A 21,422-nucleotide genomic window follows, 5' to 3' on the forward strand; every position below is an offset into this window, starting at 1 on the left:
GAAATACACTGGCTAGATCGGTCCGGAAGACGAGCACACAGCTACGCTAAGGACAGATCTATGTGATGAGGCTCTCCAGCAGCCAGCCGCTTTTGGACATGTATGAGCAGATGGCGTCATCACGTGGACAGTACATGTAATAAAAGTGCAATATGACAAAATTAAATGATGACGATTAAAAAATAATAGTAAGAAAAACAAAACATTGTCTCTCTTTGCTGCCTATGGAAGCCCGTTTTTAAGAAAAATTACAATCATTGATAATAATAATAAAAAAAAAAAGGATCAAGACCAGTCCTCATTTTTACTGCATTTAAAGGTCAAGTGTCATGAAATGCATGATTTTTAGGATGTTATTAATGAAAAAACGGCAGCTGGTAGGGACCCTTCCGTTTTTTCAGCACAAAACATGATTTTGACGTATACAGCTTTTTGGAACTCCCGCCATGAAAATCCTCTCGAGGGATTTGTTTTTGACAAGAAGCAAGAAGTGACGATGGAGGCGGTAGCGTGCTCAAGCGGACTCGTTTCTTTCTATTAGTTTTACCTGCTGTAAGGTACCTCGTTGTTCCTTGGTGTTAGCCAAAATGCCAACTTGTTGCATTGCTGGATATGGCTTGAACACTCGGGAGGATGGATTCGCTCTTCATACTTTTCCAAAAGACCCGGTTAGGGGTGCAAAGGATGTGAGCTTTGTGGGTTCCAAATGACAGGTAGGTGTGTATACAGCTACTAAAAAAAATAACAGTTTGGGGGGGGACCACGTAACCCGTCTCTCATAATGTAACAAAAGATCTGCGGACGTATGACAGGGGTGCGAAATGTGTCGATGTGCGCATCGGACAGTTTCCGCGTCGAACTCGCCATTGAAGGCTTCCGTGTCGGGCTCGCCGGCGAAGACGTCCGCATCGCGCCTCTCGGACGAGCACGGCTTTGGCCGGGCTGGCTCATACATACTGTCTGGGAGTCTGTTGTTAGTGAGAAGTGATCCGCATATCATCTAAACATGGCTCGAAACAAGAGGGTAATAGTGCCCAGGACACTTCACTCGATTGTGAGATGTTCTCTTCTTTGAAAAGAGATTCCATGTCTCATAGTAGATGGGCGGACGAGCTGCCGGCCAAGCCGTGCCTTGTGGGCGAGCACACCTTCGTCCGGCTCATACATACTGTCTGGGAGTCTGTTGTTAGAAGTAATGTGGATATCATCTAAATATGGCTCGAAACAATCGGGTTATATTGCCCCGGTAACTTCACTCGGTTGTGAGATGTTCTCTTTTTCGAAAAGAGCTTCCGTGTCAGAAGGGGCGTGTTCGTCTCCCATAGTAGGTGGCAAAGCATGTTTTTAATGGCGAATGTCCCAGTGTGATGTCACGGACAGGAGATGCAGCCAATATGGTGTGAGTTTCCTCCCACATGCCCAAAATGTGCATTAATTGGAGATTCTAAATTGCCCTGAAGTGTGATTGTGAGTGCGACTGTTGTCTGTCCCCATGTGCCCTGCAATAGAGCTCGTGCATGTGACGTCACAATTTTCACGGCGCCATCTTGCCGGTCAAACAGAGCTGCTCGACATTGTGGGAGACATTGAACCGGAGAATATTTACAATACCCGAGACCTGTTGTACTGTTGGTTGTCACAGTAGACGAGACAGATTTTCAAAAAGATAATTCTATGGAATACCAGGTGAAAAGACCAGAAAATATTGATGGATTTCGGCAATTAAACATGATGGATGGTGCCCAACCAAAATGCAAACACGCCTGTGTAGCGATCGCTTAATTTCAGGTAGGAATTATTCTTCTCAATATAAAATGGCAAAAAAAGTATTTATAATGCCAAATTGGAACATTTCAGAATAATGTGTGTTGTTAAAAAAAAAAAAAAAACCTGTCACAGAAGTTTACGGAGGTTAAGCGTGACCCCAATCGCTTCCATGTACATTCCATGGAGACGACTGTCTTTTTTTCCCCCCAATCACAGTTAATGAATGCGAGTTTGTGTAAAACCAGGGGTCATTTATTTAAATATTTGTATTGAATACTAGCTTAAAAGATCAATGGATTCCAGCAAAGGTTAACGTGTCGCCGAACACTCTTCCGCGTTCACAAGCCATCAAAACCTGTGGGATTCATTTATTTATGATGAGAACAGATCCAGCAACAAATATTTGTTTGCGTCCAGACTTTTATACGCTTTCAAACTTTTCCGTGTAAATCTTGACGACTTACACAGCGGATCCATGTGTATATCCAGTTGTCCAAGACAAGCGGAAGCGAATTAACAGTCCAATTTATTATCCGCGAAAACATTGATTTCGGCTTTAAATATGGGTCCTCTATGCAGAGTTTAGCCAATATTTCCATGTACTGTCATTTATTTTCACCTTCTAAATGTCTGACGTTGTTGGACAAGACTCTGGGCGTCGTGCTACAAGACATTTCCGTGTCGTCCCCAACCGACTTAGCGTCGAGCAATGCTTAGCTTGACCGGCAATTTGGCGAGCTAAACAAAAGTCACGTGATTTTATGACATAGGTGCACGAGCTCTATTTGCTGGCAAACAGTTTATGGCATTTATCTGGTGTTTACCCAGACATCGTACAAAGTTAAATGGTTAATTAATAAAAAAAATTGCAACGTAAACTGGTGTAAGTATTAAAACGTCGGATCAATGTAATTAAAGTGTGTGTAACGGAAATGAAAAAGCACAGAAGAAATCAATGTAGGTGAATATAGGAATAATTTTTATTCCAATTGAAAACATTGAAAAGGAGAAGGCTATGAAAGTTGTTTTTATGTTAAAATGAGGTTCAGGCAACAGTGGTTGAAATGAAACTAAAAAAAAAAAAATGAGAGAAATATGGCTAAAATACTGTAACTCAACAAGTCCATAATAAGTACAACCCCAACGGTGAGGTCATGGCTGGCATGACGTCACCCTCCCCTCCCGACAAACACATGCAGTTAAAAACAGCAGATCAAGCTTAAATAAAGAATACATTTGTTAATTATCACATATTTAGAATATTTCTTTTCAAAAAGTGGACCATGAAAATTCACAGGGCCTGAATCCCCCCAACCTCCACCCCACTCCCCTTTTCTCACAACATTGGCACTTAAGTATTAAATCAAGAGTCTGGCTTTACAAAGAAAGGGGATTGGCACACATTGTACAAAATTTACATTTGGCATACTGTACTTTAAAAAAAAAAAAAAGAAAATACATTACTTTCAATTTGTACACCACTACACAAAGTTGTTGAAAAAAACAAAAAAATAATCATAAGTCATCGTAAAATTTACACATTGAAAAGCTTGTCCTCCTTACAAAAATGATCGGACCTGGACGTAACTGTTAATAATCAGGAGCAAATGAAAGCAAAAGCCTTTTTTTTGGGGGGAGGGGGGGGCGCAGTATCAAGTCCTTTCAGTACTCTCTGATCCTTGGAGACGACTCAGTCCGATAAAGAGGGGGGCGAGACGGTGGAGGGGTAGAAGTCTCATTCATTTCAAGAATTTGACAGCCATTTCAGTAGCTTCACATCTCAATTCATTTATTATTAGCATTTTTTTATTTTCTTACAAAGCCATTACAAACATACTTCAATGGAACAAAAAGTTGACTTGAAAATACTAGTGATAGTATTTTTGCTTGGCACTGTCCCTGAAATCTCTCTTTGTATTCCTCTATGAGGCTGTGTGACTCAGCAGGTGTTGCCGTTTTGGTTAGCAACAGCTCGATTCTTTGTGTGAACAGAAAAAAGTACTACGGGTGTAACTGTACAGTGTATTCCCATTTCCAGATACTGTGTATGGTATAGAAGTGCTAAGGGACAGGAAGTGTATAATCTCCTCTGTAAACAAACAGCGAAGCGGAGCCTTTGGCTCGCAAGATGCTTTTGGCAATGAGTCCAATTCGTTAACTTATTTGAAACAGCATCACAGGAGCATAAATATTAGCGTGAAACAGAAACCTGAACGTGGTACAAACGACTTTCATATACATTTAAACTGTCTCACACGAGCTCTTGTAATGGAACCAAAGCAAAAAGAAATGTAATAATTGCTACTGTGGCACTTTTTTGGAATTGTGTATTTTAAAAAAAAAAAAAAAAAAAAAAAATTCTGTGTATTATTGTAAGAACCTTTTAGTGGAAGATTTACTACTAGCAATTACCAATATATGTTCCTATTGAAGAGCGTATGCCTCACAGTTCTGGGGACCGGTGTTCAAATCCCAGCCCCACCTGTGTGGAGTTTACATGTTCTCCCCTGCGTGGTTTTCCTCCGGGCACTCCTGTTTCCTCCTACATCCCCAAAACATGCATTGATTCGAGACTCTAAATTAGCCCCTGGATGTGATCGTGTGATTTGTGCCATGCAATTGGCTGGCAACCAGTTCAGGGTGTACCCCGCCTCCTGCCCGAAGACAGCTGGGGGAGGCTCCAGCACTCCTGCGAGCCTTGTGAGGATAGGCGGCTCAGGTAATGAATGGATAGATCTTTCTATTGATGTGAACACTCTAGTGAAGCTAAGCGGTGAAGAAAGTGGATGCATGGATGGAATGGACATTTTATTTGTAATATTTAATGAGACCTTTCTGCTATTAGTCTGATTTTTTGGTTTCATATTAAATCGGTTACAATTATTATTCTTTGGGCTTTTTTTTCATGAATAGTAACAAAACCAGATTTTGCAGCATACCATTACACCTTTTAATAAATGACTGTTACTCTTTTCCCATTTGACAGGTATTTGTCTAGTAAAATTGAGGAAATACAGTATATATCATTTTCATTTTGGGGTGATTTTGACATCCTCTATAGAATTATGATTCTCAATACCTTTGCACATAAGTGTTGCATGAAAGCATGGAACACGTATCCCAGGAAATTATCCAATTTTACTTGAACGGTCAAAAATTTATTCACTGAAAAACAGGTTATGTATCAATGCCAGCAATGTACAGTGATAGGTAGAATAATTAAATGCTCTTCTGTAATAACACAATCATTACTCCACTTTATACATTTTGTGAAATTCGGTCGGATGGAATGTTGTGAGATTTACTTATGTAAAATATGTAACTGTGTGTCTCGGCTCAACGAAGGTGGTCGAAACACTGTTATACAAAAGGAGGGACACCTCGACCTTCTTCTGACTTTAATGAGGACGCTTGCTTGCATTTTTCAGACAAACTGGAACCTTCAAAACTGAGAGAAGTTTTAAGCAGCAATGACCGTGACTGTGTGGAAATGTTAGAAAAGGGGACAAAATTCAGAGGGAAAAACACGTGAGATGCTTTTTTTTTGTCTTGTAAAAAGGCAAAATGTGAAAAAAAGAAAAAGCCACCAGGAATGTCATATCTAGGCTTCTGTGGTTTAGACGCGCCCCCAACACCCGCCCCGGCCCCCACATCAATCATATAGCACTATTACCACCCAAAGCTGCTTGTCGTAGCCCTTGTAATGGCGACCAACTTAAATTACATTGCGAAATGAAGCGCTATAGAGAAGGGCCTCCCCAATTGGATCGAGTCAAAATTGAAAAGGTTGCTGCCTCCCGACCCCCTCCCACTAAAATACATCACTGCCATACTGCACTGTACACAGAACCAGATCAGAAACACACTACAAAGAATCAAAAAGCCCTTTACAGAGAAATAATGTGCCTGCTTAATGAGAGAAAAATATCTGACCCAAGGGTCGGTTTAGGGGAACCCCGCTCTAGAGAAAAAGGGGAGAACGTCAAGAGACACACGATATGGGATTGGTACCAACTGTCAACATATTCTGCTTTAAAATTACAAAAATTCAAGAATGCTCTGACAGTAAATATTAAACCACTAAAAGTGTTTTTTTTTAATTTTATTTTTTTTGTTTCATTTTCTGATTTTTGCATAAAGCGTGAACCCGAAAATGGAGACGAACGCCGCCATTTCGACCATCGAGCGTTTTCAAAAACAGACGGCTGAACGTAGAAAGATAAAACGCCGTCTCCGTTAAAATAGCTCCTGTATTTTACAGCAGTATAAAAGCCAGTCTCGCTCGAGCTCAAGGAGGTCCCGCTGATCTTACAGAGGAAAAACAGCTAAGTCAATGAACTACTTCTGAGTAATCAAATGTGCCAGTCAATCACAGGAATAGAAAAAAAATAATAACTGAAGCAATCCAGTTCAATGAAAAGCAAACCGGCAGCACAACTACCATTACTGCTCCTTCTACTAGTATTACTAATAATGACGGTCATGAAATGGTGTGCACATGGGGGTTGAATGTACTGTAGCTTCTAGCGTCAGAAGAAAAAGGAAACCAATCACAAGTTAGAATGGACTGTCACGTCATAAACGATTCAGCAGTACAGTGAACCCCTGGTGGATGAAACGAGTCGGTGACATCCACCCAAAAAGGTTTGTAACTGCATACAGATGCCAGAACATGGCGGAAAAGTGCTGTTTTCCAATTAGAACAGTAATTGTACTTGTACTAACCTCAGAGTTCTGTGGACCCAAGATATCATCTACCGAAATACTGGTAGATTAGACATGGCTATGGTCAGAGCACGAAAAGAAGGAATAGGTGACAGCGACTAGATGAGTGAATATAAGGGGTTGACTGTACATTTGGGCCTTGAGGGGAACCTTTTCCCTGTCAGTTGTTACAAAGTCCTCAAGAGGATTTCATGTTTTTAAGCTTTTAAACTCTGTAATAAATTATTAAATAAAAACTAATTTCATTTAAGCTGCACTGAGGTTTTGAGGGTGAGGGTGGGAAAAAGGTCAAATTGAAATTTCTTGGTTTCCTCACCAACAGTTCAAATAAATCACCATATTAGGGCTTATCAATCTCAAAAGTTTAATTTCTGCTCTGGTGAAAATCCATATTCAGTAGGCAACCTAACACCTGCACATTTGAATAGTGGTTGTGAACCTTAAAAAAAATAAAAAATAAAATCGGCCAGTTTGCTTTAAAGCGGCCACTGAAAGTTACTTTGCAATTTTCCATGGGATAAATCAACAAACTCCTTTTTGAGTTTATCAGATTGCTCATATTCCAACCACTGAGCCACTGGAAAATTATCCAAGTGTATAAAAATAACTACAGTATTTATATTCTACAAATAACGGATCATTGTATTTATGCCACTAACTACAGTGACAGGCAGGATGATTTGATTTACCACTAGATGGCAGAAGATAGAATTAACTTGTTTACTGGAGCAATTTCCTCTTTTACATCTGAATATTGTCTTTTGTGTTTTTAACTCAACGGGTATATAATTGCATCAAGGACCTTGTAAGTAAATCCAGACAAGATCTTTTCGGCACATGCGCTTTGTGACATTTTTGTTTGGTAATTTTTCCGTGCTATTTGATTCGCTGTGAGCATCAGATGGATGGATGACGCTAAATTGAATTTGCATTTGTGTGCGGGTGGAGGACTTGGCATAAAAGGAAAAGCATTAATAATTCAACTTCACAAGGTCAGAATTTAACCAAACCTCTGAAACCCCTATCACTTGAGGAATAGGAAACCCCTATTTACAGAAAAGTATACAATCAATAATTCCATATGCCTTGAGGGCCAGAGAATTGCATGGCAGACAAGATCCACTCATGCACCAAAGGAATACTGGCAATATATTTCTATTTACAAAAAAAAAAAAAAAAAAAAAAAAAAAAAGAAACGTGGTGTCTAATTGGCAAGAGTGGATTGATTTGCAGTAAAAGTAGTGGTAGTGCTGTCTGTCTTCTTAAAGGGTAAATTTTAGTAAAGTGAACTCCGATTCCAATGACGTTTGGCATACATGATCCCTTTCGACTTGAGTTACATAAGAATAAGAACTTTCGATAATCAATTCCCGATTTATATTTTTAAAAGAAATCAAATTTCATCATAGGCCGCCATTGTTTTTGTTTCGCACTGCATTCGGTAGTGAGGTCAAAAGGGGGATGTCACCGTCGCCCGGTGTTTTTAGCAGAAGCCACCATAGCATCTCTTGGCAGCGACGAACGCCGTACAGTCATTTTTCGAGCCAGAGCGTGAAAAGGAAAATGAGGACAGCGAGGAAGACAAGAAATGAGAATGAAGATGATGGCTGTGAACAAACCTGAGCTGGTCATATTCAGTGGTGTATTTTGTAACTACTGCTAAAGGGGGATGAACAAGACCGGCTGTCTTTCGCATCTTTTTGCTCAGCTTTTATTTGTCATGCGGCCGTTGAGGCTCCTTGTGAGGAAAGAATAAAAAAAAAACGATCTCGGCTGAAATGACAAGAAGACAGCTGTCCTTGGGCAGCTCAAATCTTCCAAGCACAGCCCAACGGAAGAAAGCAACAAATTCATATCTCCTTTTTGCATTCTGTTCTGAATAGAAATTGCATCCAAAAGCAGCACAGTATGGCATCTTTAACTCTTTTCACTGATAATGTAAGTTTTTCGAAGGTGGCTAGCGTAGCTCCGCAGAGAGCAACAGCCAATCCACGTCATCCTTCCCAGAATGCTTTGCGCACACTAAAACATGGCAGAAAGAGAGATTATGGTCGAAAAAAATCTGAATTTATAGGAGTAAATTATACATTTATACCACTGCATTTCAGTAGGTGCAAATTTAAATGTTTGTCGTAAATTTAAAAGTATTTGTCATTTCAATCGGAGTTCACTTTAAAACGCGGGGGGGGGGGTCTGTAGGAGGGTCACGATCCTCTGAATGTAGTCACTGTTACTCCAAAGTAGGCAAAAAGTAGATAAGTCATCTGACTGTGTGTAAGCAAAACTATTTACATTCAACAAGTGTACTCTGAATTGGGAGAGTTCTCTTTTAACACCGAAAGATATTCTATTCCTTAAGGTGAGCATACTGTTGCTGTGTACAGCATGTATGGCGTACAAAGGAAGGGAGAGAGCCCTTTAAACGGTAAAGTCTTCAACACGGGCCAACCTCCGACACGCAAGCGCTGTTGATAAAATAGTAGGTTCAACCACGAATTCCCCCCAAAAAGCGGCTCAGGTGAAGAGTGTACACTGTGGTGAGCAACAAGAGCCCCGAAAAAAGATAGCAAAGCGTGGAGCGAAGCTGATGACTGTGTTCCATGCAAAATGTGTATTTGTCTAAAAGTAAATAATACAATGTGTGTGAGTGTGTGTGTGTGTGTGGCTTGCTCTCTCCCTCTCTTTCGCTTTGTGTCACGTAGCGCTTCACACCAGGTTGTACTCTTTGAGGTTGAGCTGCAGGATGGTGTCCTTGACAGCGGCAAAGACGAAGCGGATGTTCTCCGTGTCGGTGGCGCACGTGAAGTGCGAGTAGATGATCTTGTCGCTGTCTGGGTTCAAGTCCACAAACATCTTCAAGATGAACTCGCGGCCTGCCAGCGGGTCACGCTGAGGGCCTGGCAAAAAAAAAAACAAGGGAGATCATGTTAACTCGTAGTCCTTTCTGTTCATTTTGCTACTTTATTTGCAAAACTTACTACCAAGAGCTGTAGCGCAGCTAATGTCACAAAGTTGCAATCAGGCTTGATACGTTCAGAATTTTTGGGGCCGCTAAACAATCAGCGGGTTTAAAAACTGATCACCGATCTGATCACAAGATGGCGCAATTTGTCTAATTATATGACCTGTTCATTTACTGTATATACCGTAATTTCCGGCCGATAAGCCGCGACTTTTTCCCCCGTACGCTTTCAACCCTGACTGACTTATGCGGTGATGCGGCTAATTTGTAAAAAATTTTTCTAACAGCCGCAAGGAGGCACTCGAGTGGAAAAGGAAAGAGTGAGACCAGTGGATTATATGTGCTGAGGAAGTGACTTTTACTGGTATGCTTTTTTTTTTTTTTTTAAACCGGCCCTGTTAGCACTGTGCTCATGTGTTGCTGCAGTGTCACTGCCGTGTCTCCGTGATTTTTACCGGTGGTTTTTTTTTCCCCCCAAACCAGCCCTGTTAGCGCTGTGCTAGCATGTGGCTGCTGTGTTACTGCCACGTCTCGGTGATTTTTACAGATTTTTTTTGTTTTAACCGGCCTTGTTAGCACCGCGCTAGCATGTTTCTGCTGTTACTGCCGCATCTCAGTGATTTAGGTATGTTTTTTTTTTTAAATGGGCTCTGATAGCGCTGTGCTACCATGTCGCTACTGTATAGCTACCGTGGAAGTTTTTTTTTTTTTTTTTTTTTTAACCAGCCCTGTTCATGCTACCGTGTTGTTGCTGAATTAAGTTAACATATTATAACTGAAAACTTCCTGTGTACTGTCTTTCTTTGTAAATATCTCGTGTTTCAATGTGGGCCCCTGCGGTTTTTACACAGGTGCGGCTTATGTATGTACCAAAAGATGTTTCCTTTACAAATGTACTCGGTGAGGCTTATAATCCGGTCCGCGATGTAGGCCAGAATTTACAGTAATTGTGTACTGAACTGCCCAATAAATATATATTTGCTATGATGTATCAGTGTTTATCTATTTATGCCAGTGATGCCTAATGACAGATAGAACAAATCGTCTTCTATTAGATGGCAGTACATACATATAGCAATTAATGTATGTACTTTTTGTGACATTGTCATTTGTTGGTATTCGTGAGAGTTTTTCAATTGTAAAGTATGTGCCTTGGCTACAAAAAGGTTAGAATTCACTGATCTGGTCAGATCACATGTTCAGAAGAACGGCAGCAGGTTTACACACACCACGAGTGGTAAAACTAGCTTGCTAGGCTACTAAATAAAAATAACTGTGAAGGACAGAGTAATTGTCTTTTGCGGAGCCGATAAATGACGTCATTGATTGGATCGCCAAATGAGATTCAAACTGATAAGACGATCAGGATCAAATGGAAATCATCATCTAATTCTGATCAGGCTGATAAAACTGTTGCAAAATTTAGAGTTAATCTCAAGAATAAAGTGTAGTGTAAGAAGAATAAAGCAGTAGTTTTAAGAGAATATCACAATAATATTACGGAGATGGAGCTTCTTTTTTTTTCAATAAAACAAAAGCCACAAAATTGAATAAAGTGGTAGTGGTGCGATGAAAACTTTGTTTTTATAAGAAAGTTTGTAATGTTCAGGAATTAAAACAGTATTACAAGAAATAAATTGTAATATTATAAAGATTGGTTGTTAGATTTGTTTACATTCCAGAATAAAATGAAGTCATTAAAATGTTGATACATTTGTTATTGATGCATAGAGTCAAAAGTTGTAAACAAAAACAAGGCGCTAATACTTGGATGAAGTCTAAGTATCATGACAAAGTCTTAAAAGTCATGTTACAAGAATGTCATAATATGAAGAGGATGAAGTTAAGTTACTTGAGTAAAATAATCTGAAAATTAAAAAGTCATTTCACTGTAACCATAATATTACTTCTACTTTGCTATTCTCCAAGTAAAGGTAATGGGGATTGGGACAATTTGTCGTCGTTTATCCAGACAGTCATAGGCATGAGCATTTCACGGAAATGATCGTTCCGTTACCGTGTTGTTACCCAGCCTGAGAAAACACGGAACCAAAAGTCCGTTTCCCAGATCTCAGGGCTTACTTTTAATACAATTCGCCCATGTGTGGAATGTAAAACAAGTTCTCAACGAAATACAACAATCTGTATAAAACGAACCTACATGAACCCCTTTATTTTTAATGATTAAAACGCCCAGCTTTGTCAGTGTGGTTTACAAACAGCACCGGTTTCTGCTTCTGCGCTACGCATGCACAAGGTCGAGTTATTCATATCCGGGTCACTCAAACGCTAGTCAAACATGTCGGTTGCTAAGCGTAAAAGACAAAATGCTCATGCCTGCTAAGGCTTTATTCTGAAGTACATGTAAAAACCGGTTTCCATGAGCATTATCAATGGGAACCGAAAAATTGTTTACCACCGTTTCCCAGGACAAAAATCAACGGAACCGAAAGATTGGTTACCATACTTGCCGAAATCCTCATGCCTGAGTCTCTTTATGATAAAAATAAAATGAATTAATCTTTGCACGCGTCACTAGAAAAGTATTCTTTTAGAATAAATAAAAAAAAAAAAACTTTTATAATGCACACAGGTGCCAAAATCGCAAATAATCAAGAAATTGACAAACAGCATGCCCTTTGATTCCACAGTCAAACCAATCATCAATATGAAGCAAGCAGTACCTACCGTCAAACTCCGGGAAGTAGTCCACCAAGTGAGAGTACATAATCTTCTCCTCCAACAGGTCCCTCTTGTTGAGGAAAAGGATGACAGAGGAGTTTTGAAACCAAGGATATGTGATGATGGTCCTGAACAGCGCTTTACTCTCCTCCATGCGGTTCTGAACATCCACAGAAGGTTAGGAGAGTGAGAGGAAAACAAGAAAACATTTAACTGGAACCCAAAACAGCATCACATACTTTACAAAAGTACGCTTGGTTTACTTTGACAAAAACTAAAGTGGGAGGCACCGCATAACAACAAAATCCTTAAAATTTGTGTATTTTCAATTAGTCTTCAAAGGCCTGATTATCAGACTTCTCTAAAAGATTATCCTGAGTTATTATCCTGTGTTGTGAGGAGGGCTAAGAGGGACTCCAAGGTGATCATCGGAATTGTGAAATAAGCTCAGTATTTACAATAGCAAATCCTTAAATGTGTTGTAACGTGAATGCGACACGCACACACTTTTCAAGGGGTGTAGGAACAACGCTCAACCATGAATAGACAAAATCTGCGAATAATTGACACCCATGATAATTACATTGCTAGTAGGTGAATCCATGAGTGATGAATCGCAAATATGCAGCAGTCTACTGCATTTTTGCGATTACATCCATTTTCTGAGCTGCTTATCCTCACGAGGGTAGCGGGAGTGCTCAAGCAAATTACTGTAATGTTGCATGTTTTTGTGATGTGGGAGGAAACCAGAGTGCCCGGAGAAACCCCACGCAGGCACATGGAGAACATGCAAACTCTACATAGGTGGGGCCAGGATTTGAACCTGAAGTCCTCAGAACTGTGAGGCCAACGCTCTACAGCTGCACCCCTCGTGATGCCCAACTGTATATTTCTGAATTGATACGCCGATTAATCACTTATTAGAATCTTAACTCTGGTAAATATGGGATTTGGCACTGGACTAAATAAAAAGATAAATAATCCATATCGGTCAGGCCACAAATATTATGCATCTGGGGTGCTGTGTAAGTGTACAATCCCACTTTATAATGCCCATGCAGAACATTTCGATTTTGAACAGAATATTTAGGAAATGTACACATATACTTGTGGCTAAATCTAATATCAAATTAAAAAAAAAAAAAAAGATGGTGAAATCAGAGTGATTAAACAAAACATCAGGTCCGGGTTTTAGTGTCTCCAAGGTTGAGGCTTTTGTCTTGGGCCTGTCAACACAGCCAGCTCATCTCTGCACATTTTGATGACTAAACACTGCCCAGCCATTTTGAAATACCTTAATATCACTAGTTGTTGGATTCTTTGTAAAAATCATATTCTGCTGTTTTGTTAACAAACGTTTTATATTCAAATTACACTTTCTTTAAACCAACATCACCCTTTATACATCCTATTAAGTTAAAAGTATGCTTCTGTTAATTTAAGTAGAGCATTTAGAAAAAGTAAAAAAAAAAAAAAAAAAGAGTAAACATGCATGCCTGTTATGTTTCGTTTATTCAAAATTTTTTTCATTGTATTTTTAAATTGTATAAAAGAACCGACCTGTGTTGTCAGCCACTGCTTGTTGCAAACAAAATTTATCTTCACAGTAAAAAAAAAATGTGCTGATAATCTTTAATTCATACAAAGCTACAATGCCAATTACATAAGACTGCATAATGCATTACCATGTTCTATGTCCGCGATAAACAATGGATTAGTTACTTCCAAAAAAAAAAAAAACAAAACCCTAACAGAGCACCACCAAATAGTCAAAAAAAAAAAAAAGCTGTGAAATCTGTGCCTGTTTATTTGGACACAAAGCCATTTATTCTCTTGTATGAATGGAAACAGGACGTCAGTTAATTGTACTTAGCTGTAGTTGAAGGGCATTAAATTGTTCTGCCTATCAATATGTCAGTGACTTTAAAAAAACAAAATGAACAAAGAGTATTTTTGGGGGAAAATAATTTTTGGCCCAATAAAGTGTAATTGATTCATTTTGTGCAGAAGAATGATCTCTCACAGTAGACCGTTTCAGTTGGATATCACTGCTTGAGGCGCTAACTGGGCACAAGTCTGACTGGATTTGCCATAGAAGTGATCATCCAGAACATTTTTCCTCAAACTCCAAATCATAATATTTGGGGCACTGGACATTACAAGCATTGTTTTCCCCCCACAAAAAAACTGTCTTGTTCAGCTGCATGGCACACACGCACACATTTATAATGTCTATGGCATCCCTCACCTCATTGTCCGACTCCACCAGCACCTGGTCGTACTCGCTGAGTGCCACCAGGAACATGATAGAGGTGACGTTCTCGAAACAGTGGATCCACTTCCTTCTCTCCGACCGCTGGCCACCGACATCCACCATCCTGAATGGGACGCACCGAACAAACAATGCAGAAAAGAACATTAAGAAAGCATCCTTAAAGGTAACATTTCAAGAGCTGCATGCATTGATTAAACTATTTTTTGGGATGGGGGAGGGTCACTCTAGCGAAGCTAGATCTGACATTAAGTGAATCAATTGTATTACATTTAATTTAAACATGTCATTGACTGAAAATGTTGAGGAAAAGAGCTACCAGAAAAGATGCGTCGAGTCAAGACAGAAATGGAATTTTCATGCAGGAATTTAATGGGTGCAAAGATAAGTACATCTTTCAACAAAGATTTGCATCAAGTGGGAGATGATTAACATGTTAATGTCACAATGACAAGAAGAGGAACAAAAAACCTATTTATATTACTTTACGTCTGGGCTATGAGGTAGAGTGCAAAGCAGACTATGTACTATTAAGGATGGAACAAAGAGGTCCAAAAGCCTGACAAATAAATTAAAACCACCATGTATATAAAATAAGGAACTGAACTAATTAAAGATTTTCAAGATATACCTCAATAATTCAGTACTGTGTTCTAGGTCTTTGCCCATTTTCATCACTTATTGTCAAATATTTAATTGAGTTAATATTAGAACAATACTGATTTTGGTTCAACTTTAAGAAAGTACTTCGGTAAAGCTATCAAAATGTGTCTGTCTAAGTCAGTGTGAATGGTCATTTGTCTATATGTGCCAGAGTTGTCACTGGCAACCAGTTCCGGGTGTGTACTACTTCTTGCCCAAAGTCTAAATACTGACTGCGTCTAGTTGAGGCTACAGGGGGAGGGTGCCAACTTTTTTCCATCTAGCAAGCAATACAAGCTATCCACAAGTACCAGTCTATGTGAGAGAGAATGGTTGGTTGTCTAAATGTGCCGAGCTATGGCCGGTGACCAGTATAGGCTGTGCCAAAGTCACGAAAAGCCAGCTTGGATAGACTCCAGCTCACTGTTACTCTAATCCGCACACTCGCTTTAGAAAATGGATGGGAATTTCACCTGATGGCAGTCATTTTTTGATGAAAAGGTAAAAACCTTGATGATGTCACAAAACCCACAAACAAGTGCTGGCAGCTTTAACTAAAAGTCTTTCATGTGACCCACTTAAACAATAAGACTGTCCTCCCATGCAAGATGAGCCAAGAGAAATGACATCTTCGACGCCAATTAAAAGAACAGGAACTACGAGTGTTCATGAAAGGCTGACTTGTTAGCGTTGGGGGTTGTCGTCGGAATATACAAAGTTTGTTTGTTACAATCTAGCACTGTGGTTAACACGCTCCGCGTTAAGGCAACTAAACAATCATGCGCTTCAGTGAATGTAGCCGGACACCTTAGCAGTTCCTCCCCATAAAAAGAAAAGCCATTGAGAGCATGTGAGTCACCATCATCAGCAGCCGGGCCGAGTGGAGCCTCTCAGATTTGCTGCAGCAGAGCGGCCAGAAAGCTCTTGAGTACAACCACATTGCAGTTATTTCCAGGCTTGCCAAGCGTAGGAGGAGGCTGACATGATGGCTTCCGATCGATCTGCACTCTACTGTAATCACTCTCGCTTGTTCACTATGTTCATTTTGAGTTGCTCTCTTTTTTTGGACGGGAGGGAAAGGAAGTTGCTCGCTGGCTTGGTCCCAACGATGTTTATGGGCCAAATCTTGGGAATGTTTAGGAATAGGATGCAAATACAGGTGAATCTCAATAATTTAGAACTGGGGTGCTCAATGCGTCGATTGCGATCGACAGTCGATTGCAAGGCAGTTTTGGTCCATCGCGATGGCGTCCCAAGGGGGAAAAAAAAAAAAAGGACAGTTGTATTTTTTTTTAGCTCACCCCGCATGTGCAAACAACGACAGTAGAGGAAAATACGCTGTCAGTGAGTTCCCCACTATTTTAATCTCTCACTTAAGAAATCTTAAACATGAGTATGGATGCTGCAGTAAAGAAGACAAAAATGTATCACTTTCATATGGAATGTGAGGCAGACAACTTTTTAACGATGTCACCGTTGAAAGTTAGTTGGAGAGCGACACACACTGCCCGACAGTTCAGCAGCATTCTGATACATTGCTTGCTGTCCACTGGCTTGTGGTGTCTTTAATGAATGAATATTATACTAGTATTTTTTTCTGGACAGGATATGTTGAAATAAAATACCAATGTGTGCCAAGCACCTGGGACAGACACACACTTACCTACATCACAATGAGTTTCATTCTTTGTTCTATGGTTGTAGAGTTAATCCAGTAAATTCTCACCGTGCTGGAGTCTAACGAGATACACAAAGTCTGTGCAATGCCCTGAATGTCAAAAATAACAGAACTTACAGTATTTATTTTTTTTTTTAAACAATGAGGTTTAACTAAACAAGGAAGGGTAATAAAGCAGTTGTGACTCTTGGAGAATCTCGTGTGAAATTGCACATTAAGTTTACAATAAATACTGTGGTGCCTTGACTCAGTTATGAGGTGTGACTTTTTTTTTTTTAACTGACAAATACAAAATCAGCACACAAGCAAATAGCTACAGTGAGTTGAAACTCCCATCCAGAAGCCCACAAACCAGCCATTTTCCCAATGTCACTCAATAGGCCATGCCCCTTATCCCATGCCACTGGGCAATATTCATTTGAAATACACCAGTTGTGAGCTTGGTCACGGAACAAATTCAAGATAGCGCTGCACATTGAGATTTTATGGGTCAATAGGAGATACATTAAGCATGCTGTACATGTAACTGACGTGCTTTTTTAACATTAAATGGAAACATGGGCGGGCTGAAGTTAGTCAAAGCGGTGCAATTCTTTTTGTCTACCTGAAAATGATGCTTTGCAAGTCGAAAGGGTATTCTATGATCCCAGTGGTTGGGATCCGAACCCTAAGCACATCCTGTTGTGTGGGTAGATAGGAAGATTCAGCGATACGATCCAGATCGCTAAGATAGCTGGAGAAAGGATGGAGAGTAAAAGACAAGAGAAAGAGGTAGGAGAAAGTGTAGCATAAGAGCAGATACAGCACATAAACCCTCCAAAAAGCAAGTGGTTCAGTTCAGATGTAACCAAAGGAAACATTCCTGAGCACCACGAGGGTATTAGATGAAATGTCGTGCCAGAACCCCCAAAGGAATTTCAGCTTCATCCAAGATGGCGCCTCCCAAAGACAGAATTTCCCTCTTACGGATTCAACAAAGCTATCGTCTGACTCTAACGAGCCATTTGCATCACAAAAATGCTAACTTTCTAACATGTATTGTCGATCTGGACTACAGTCTTTTGGGAGGCCACCATCAGGGATGGTTTCACGTGCAGCCCAAAGCTAGCTCATGGCAACAGCGGCGTAGACGGTTCACGACCAGGCCAACCGGAGACGTCACGGGCAGTGCTCAGCCCACCAGTACCTGAAAATTATATTCTCCAGGTCAAACGGGTACTCAATGATGCCAGTGGTGGGCACACGAACCCGCAGCACATCCTGCTGAGTGGGCACGTACCCCGACGTCGCTATTCGTTCTAAATCGCTAAGGTAACTGTGGATTGGGAGGAACATACTGTATGACAGGGAAGCACACATGGATATGGACTCATCACACGTCATTAGGTACACCTACAGTGACACTTTATATATATATATATATATATATATATTTTTTTTTTTTTTCAAGTATCGTTCAGACAGATGTGAGGTAATCAGAACTTTTTACAGCACCAGATTTTTAATTTTTGGAAGCAAATCATTCCCTTGCGCATAGCTTCAACTGCCATTGGAGCAGCACTGAAAAAAAATTTTATTTAAAAAAAGAAAAAAAAAATGGTGGTAGTCACAGGCCTTCTTCTGCGTGGTTTCCAAAGGACAGATCATGATTTGAGAAATTTTCCAGGATTAATTTGGATGACAGAGACGGCTAATGAGCATGCCAAATTCGGTGTTACACTACAGTCAGGGACAGAAAAACTTTTTGCGAAGCAGTAATTTTGCCACACTGCTCCATTGTCAAATTGGTGAATCACGAGCAAGGTGGCAATTTTGCAGGCATAATATGCATACAAAAACTACAAAGCCTATCATGTCCAATGCTGATGCCTTCACATCTGTCCGAATGATACTTGGGGACTTTAAAGACAGACCGTATGCTCATTATTGTGGTCGCACTTTGTACTGCATTCTACAGAGATGTTTCCAATATCCAATGTCCTTCACAATTATTACAAATATTACATAATTAATCCACTGTACAGGTGTACCTCATGGTGAGTGTCATGCAACGATTCAGAACAGGAGTGGGCAAACATAAATACTAAAGGCCCCTTTGATTTTTAAACTATAGAGACAGATTTGTAGTTGCTGAGGTAAATAAAAACATAAAAGCCATCTAATTAAAAAAAAAAACTCACAACCAATTATTAATTAGAACCAGTCTAAATTTATATATCGTTTATTTTTTTATTTCCAATAAATAAATGAACACATTAGGTTACAAATTAATGAAATATTTTGATGAAAATGAATACGTTTGGGAAAATACAGTTTACAACAAATATTAAGGCCCAGTTGATAATGTAAATGTGTGGTGTGGAAAAAAGGGGTGCACATAATTTTCACTATGCAATACTCTTTGCCCACACCTGATCCAGAACCCCAATGAAAGCAACTCAATATTATCTAATACAAACAGAGACAAAATGACTAATCATTTATATCTTAACCTCCACGTGCACATGTACCTCAAGTAGACTGTTTTTATAAAAATCAGACTTACTATTTGGTGGAGTCCGAGAGCTGGTACTCTCTTCTGCGGTCGTAGGCCTCCTGGATGCCAGGGTCAGCCCACAGCATCTTGATGGCGCCGATGTACGGCTGATCGAACGATGTCACCATCTCCACATCCACCTCTCGCACGAGCTGTGCGTTGTTCTGAAAGGGCAAAATCCAAAACCTATTCATGCGGGTAATTCTAATACAACACTCGACTAGACTACAGGACCTTGGGTTTTGGTTATCAATATTTCATTAAATACCTAAGGTTGTAGGCACTTAAGTTCATCAAATCAAAGTAACCTTAATCGTATTAAGTCGAAAACTTTTTCCCGACTCAAGAACATAAGTTGACAAAAGCTTCTCTAAAATCTTTCCTTCGCTTGACTCTTTAAAATACTTTTTTGAGGGATGTAAACATTGTATTTCTCAAAAAAAATATGACTTAATTCTCATACGGTCACTTTTTATCATGAGACGTGACTTGAAAAAATCCTCAACTTTATGCTTGTAATATTACTAGTGGTGCAACTCGAGATTCTTTTAAAAATTGATTCATCTAATTTATTTTTCAATTAATTGAAGCAGATTTTAAAACCTTTTTTAAATTACCATCCTTTTTTTCAGAAACGGGACGTTATTTCAAACTGTCAGTGCAGAAAAAGCACAAAAACATATTACGATTAGGTTCCCGTTTGATCCGTAGCATGACAGAAAATAGAGTAAAATGTTTATCATTGCTTTACAAAGTAAAAGGTAGATGTTTGCAAATATCTTACTTTAATTAAACAAATACAAATCTACTCCCATACAGGACAACAAAAACCAGAAGAGTTACTTTTGAGATCCTGAAATCAGAAGATGTGGGCAATTTTAACTGAAAAATGTCTCAAAAAGATGGTTTGTCAAAATAGCCAATTGATAATCAGTTGTCAATTAATTGTTGCTCCTGTAAACGTTACACCTTTCTTGAAAAATGAACAGACTCATAAACTTACAACAACAAGAAAAAAGACTATTCTTGTACACCCTTTTTCATTTGCTATATTTTGTACCGAATAATAATCTGGTAACATTTTGATTAATTTTGTAATATTAGTTCTCTATTACCTCTAAGAAAAAAATGCAACTTTATTATTCTCGTTACACGTTTGTTTTCTCAAGACAATACAAGCTGAAGAAAAAAAAAAATTCTTGAAAATATACATTTGGGGAAAAAAAAAAGGAAGATTCTGACTCTCGAATCCAGGTATGTTTTTCTTGTTTTCAGGGTGGCACTAATACCCATTTTTCAAAGTTGTTAATCAACAGCAGTAATTTCAGAGGAATTATTACTTTCAAAATTGACTTACTTTGTTCTGTTCGAACTTGTATGGGATCTTGAGGGTCTCTGTGGCACGGATCATGGACTGCATGGAAGTGAAGATGTTCTGATAGACCAGTTTAGTGAAGCCCTTCTTGTCCTCATCGGTGTAGCCTGACCCGTGGATGATTCGCATCTGCTTGATAAAAGTGCTTTTGCCACTTTCGCCAGTACCTGAGGAGGAAGATGACAACTACTGAAAAAAAGCTCATAAGGGGGGCTATGTGAAACTGTTTGACAATACTGTTCTTGTAATGAAGTTTGGAGGAAAAAAAGTACACAGACACAGGATAATCTATGATACGTGCGTGTACAACAGTAAGCAAACCCAAGTATAAAACGAGCCAGAGAGCTCAAATAAGTAAGCTGACCCGGCGAATCACCCAGCTACTTTTCTTTTGATGCCATGTGAATTTCTGTGGTAGAACGACGCCATACTTAGCGACAGGCCAATCTCGGGGGCCCACCACCATCTTGGTGCTGGTGCAAACAACAGTGAAGGAAATTGCACCATCACACCTTCTGGCAGTGGTCCAAGTCCCCCCTTCTTTGCCAAACTTTGTGTAACAGTCTTGGGGTGGGGGGTGGGTGGGGAGGTTTACACACTGAGTTTGTGGGTGGAGAGCTACAGAATCCAGGTATCCATAATACAACAAAGCTGTTTTACAACTTCTTTGTGACAGTATGTAGCAAGTTAAAAAGAAACATCCGTAAAAGCAATGTTTTTACGTTGATGGTGAGAAATACACTGAAATGGTGAATTTAGCATTTGTGAGAAATCAACTCAAAA

The 21,422-nt window shown here is 39.6% G+C and overlaps 1 protein-coding gene across 3 annotated transcripts in view; it reads right to left on the reverse strand.

The window, feature by feature from the left end:
* Nucleotides 1–2,971: 2,971 nt before the first annotated feature.
* Nucleotides 2,972–21,422, reverse strand: part of LOC133503079 (guanine nucleotide-binding protein subunit alpha-11-like) — a 33,767-nt gene continuing 15,316 nt past the window's right edge. The window contains exons 2-8 of one of the 3 annotated variants that reach the window (XM_061824220.1): nt 20,622–20,806; nt 19,274–19,428; nt 17,915–18,043; nt 17,333–17,461; nt 14,385–14,514; nt 12,143–12,296; nt 2,972–9,389 (exon numbers count right to left, since the gene is read on the reverse strand). In XM_061824220.1, the coding sequence (XP_061680204.1) occupies nt 9,199–9,389; nt 12,143–12,296; nt 14,385–14,514; nt 17,333–17,461; nt 17,915–18,043; nt 19,274–19,428; nt 20,622–20,806 (1,073 nt within the window). In that variant the 3' untranslated portion in view covers nt 2,972–9,198. The remainder of the gene's footprint in view (nt 9,390–12,142; nt 12,297–14,384; nt 14,515–17,332; nt 17,462–17,914; nt 18,044–19,273; nt 19,429–20,621; nt 20,807–21,422) is intronic. The other 2 variants (XM_061824222.1, XM_061824221.1) reach the window with 2 other exon arrangements.

This window comes from Syngnathoides biaculeatus, chromosome 7 (assembly GCF_019802595.1).
Source record: "Syngnathoides biaculeatus isolate LvHL_M chromosome 7, ASM1980259v1, whole genome shotgun sequence".
Lineage (NCBI taxonomy): Eukaryota > Metazoa > Chordata > Actinopteri > Syngnathiformes > Syngnathidae > Syngnathoides > Syngnathoides biaculeatus.